At 33.8% G+C, this 1,680-nt stretch overlaps 1 protein-coding gene across 1 annotated transcript; it reads left to right on the forward strand.

Moving 5' to 3' along the window:
• Positions 1-108: 108 nt before the first annotated feature.
• On the forward strand, positions 109-619 carry HELRODRAFT_184492 (hypothetical protein; the record flags this gene model as incomplete). The annotated part of the gene is made up of 2 exons (XM_009029745.1): positions 109-111; positions 209-619. Coding segments are annotated over 2 exons (414 nt in total), but the record flags the coding sequence as incomplete, so codon positions are not given.
• Positions 620-1,680: the final 1,061 nt, after the last annotated feature.

Here is a 1,680-nt window from a genome sequence, read left to right on the forward strand (position 1 = left end):
TAAATTTTTCATTTGTTTTTTAATATATTTATTCGTTTTTTCACTCATTCGTTCGTTCGTTCGTTCATACACTCATTCATTCGTTCATTAACTCATTCATTCATTCAGTCGGTCAGTCAGTCAGGCATTTGTTTATTCGTTCAGTCACTCACTCATTCATTCACTCATTCATTCATTTAAAATAAAATGAATAATTTCTCCCTGACAGGGCCAAATACTGCACAAGGGAACGAGATTGTGCCTTAGCCTGTCAGACGACAAAACGAAACTGACAATGGAACAATGTAAGGGCCTCACTAGGCAGTCCTGGGTCTGGGGACCACGCGGCAGGCCCTCCCCTCCAACGGTACCCCCCTCAGATGGGGATGGAAATAGGCAGGCCCTGGTCGATATTAACTCAATGAATAATGCTGAATATTATGAAGAGGAGGAAGAGGGGCAAGAAGATGGCGAAAATAATAATAAAAATAATAATAAAAGTAAAAACGACAACAACAATAATAAGAGTAGTAACAACAACAACAACAAGAATAATAACAATAATAATAATAAAAATAATAATAAAAATACAGAGGAAGACGAAGAAGAGTATTATGATGAAGAGGAGAAGAAGCAGTGATTATCATCAGGTCATCATCATCATCAACCACGTACATCCATCTTCATCATCGCTGACGGCCAAAACCTTTACAATCACTCACACGTCACCATCATCTACGTCATCGTCTTTACAATTTATATGCGCGTTTCTGAAGCAAAAAAGATTCTAAAATACACCATATGCGTTCGTCTTTCAAAATCTCATTTCAGGCTGAAACTTTATATTAAGTTCTAAATATAAACTGCACGCATTCATTCATTCATTCACTCACTCGCCAATTCATTCACCCATCCATTCATCCCTTCATTTTTCGTCCTATAACTTTCATCTGTACTGCCCGTACATTCAAAATTCACTCATGTAGTCGTTCATCCAGCATCCAATCAATCAATCAATCAATCAATCAATCAATCAATCAATCAATCAATCAATCAATCAATCAATCAATCAATCAATCAATCAATCAATCAATCAATCATTCAATCAATCAATCAATCAATCAATCATTCAGCGGAACAAACCAGCTTAATTAATTTTTGCTTGTATGTGTTTAAACATGTAACAAACTGATCCATTCCATCCATCAAACTAACCTTTTGCTATGCATGTATATATATATATATATATATATATATATATATATATATATACTTTTCTTACTACTCATTCTGTCAGTGTATGTTTTACAATTTTGTATTTATACATTTAATCAAATTGTTCATGTGTGCGTGTGTGTATGTGTGTGCGCGCGTGCACAACAACTGAATCAAAAGCCAACTTGAGCAAATTGTGAATTTTCATCGAGTTATAATTGTAACTATTGTAATTGTTTATAGATATTTTTATAAAATTATTTAGAACTTCAAACTGTGAAGACGTTTCATCAGTTTCGTCCATCCATCCATTCATTCCTCTACTCATTTATTAATTTACTCGTTCATTTATAAGTTCATTTGCATTCTTTTACCGATAAATTAATTCGTTTTTCAAATCATTCACTCATTCATTCACTTATTATTCACTCACACGTTCATTTTTACTCATCAATTCATTCATTTCTTGCACCTACCTGCTCGTCC

The sequence above is a fragment of the Helobdella robusta genome (genome assembly GCF_000326865.2).
Source record: "Helobdella robusta unplaced genomic scaffold HELROscaffold_611, whole genome shotgun sequence".
Taxonomy (NCBI): Eukaryota; Metazoa; Annelida; class Clitellata; order Rhynchobdellida; family Glossiphoniidae; genus Helobdella; species Helobdella robusta.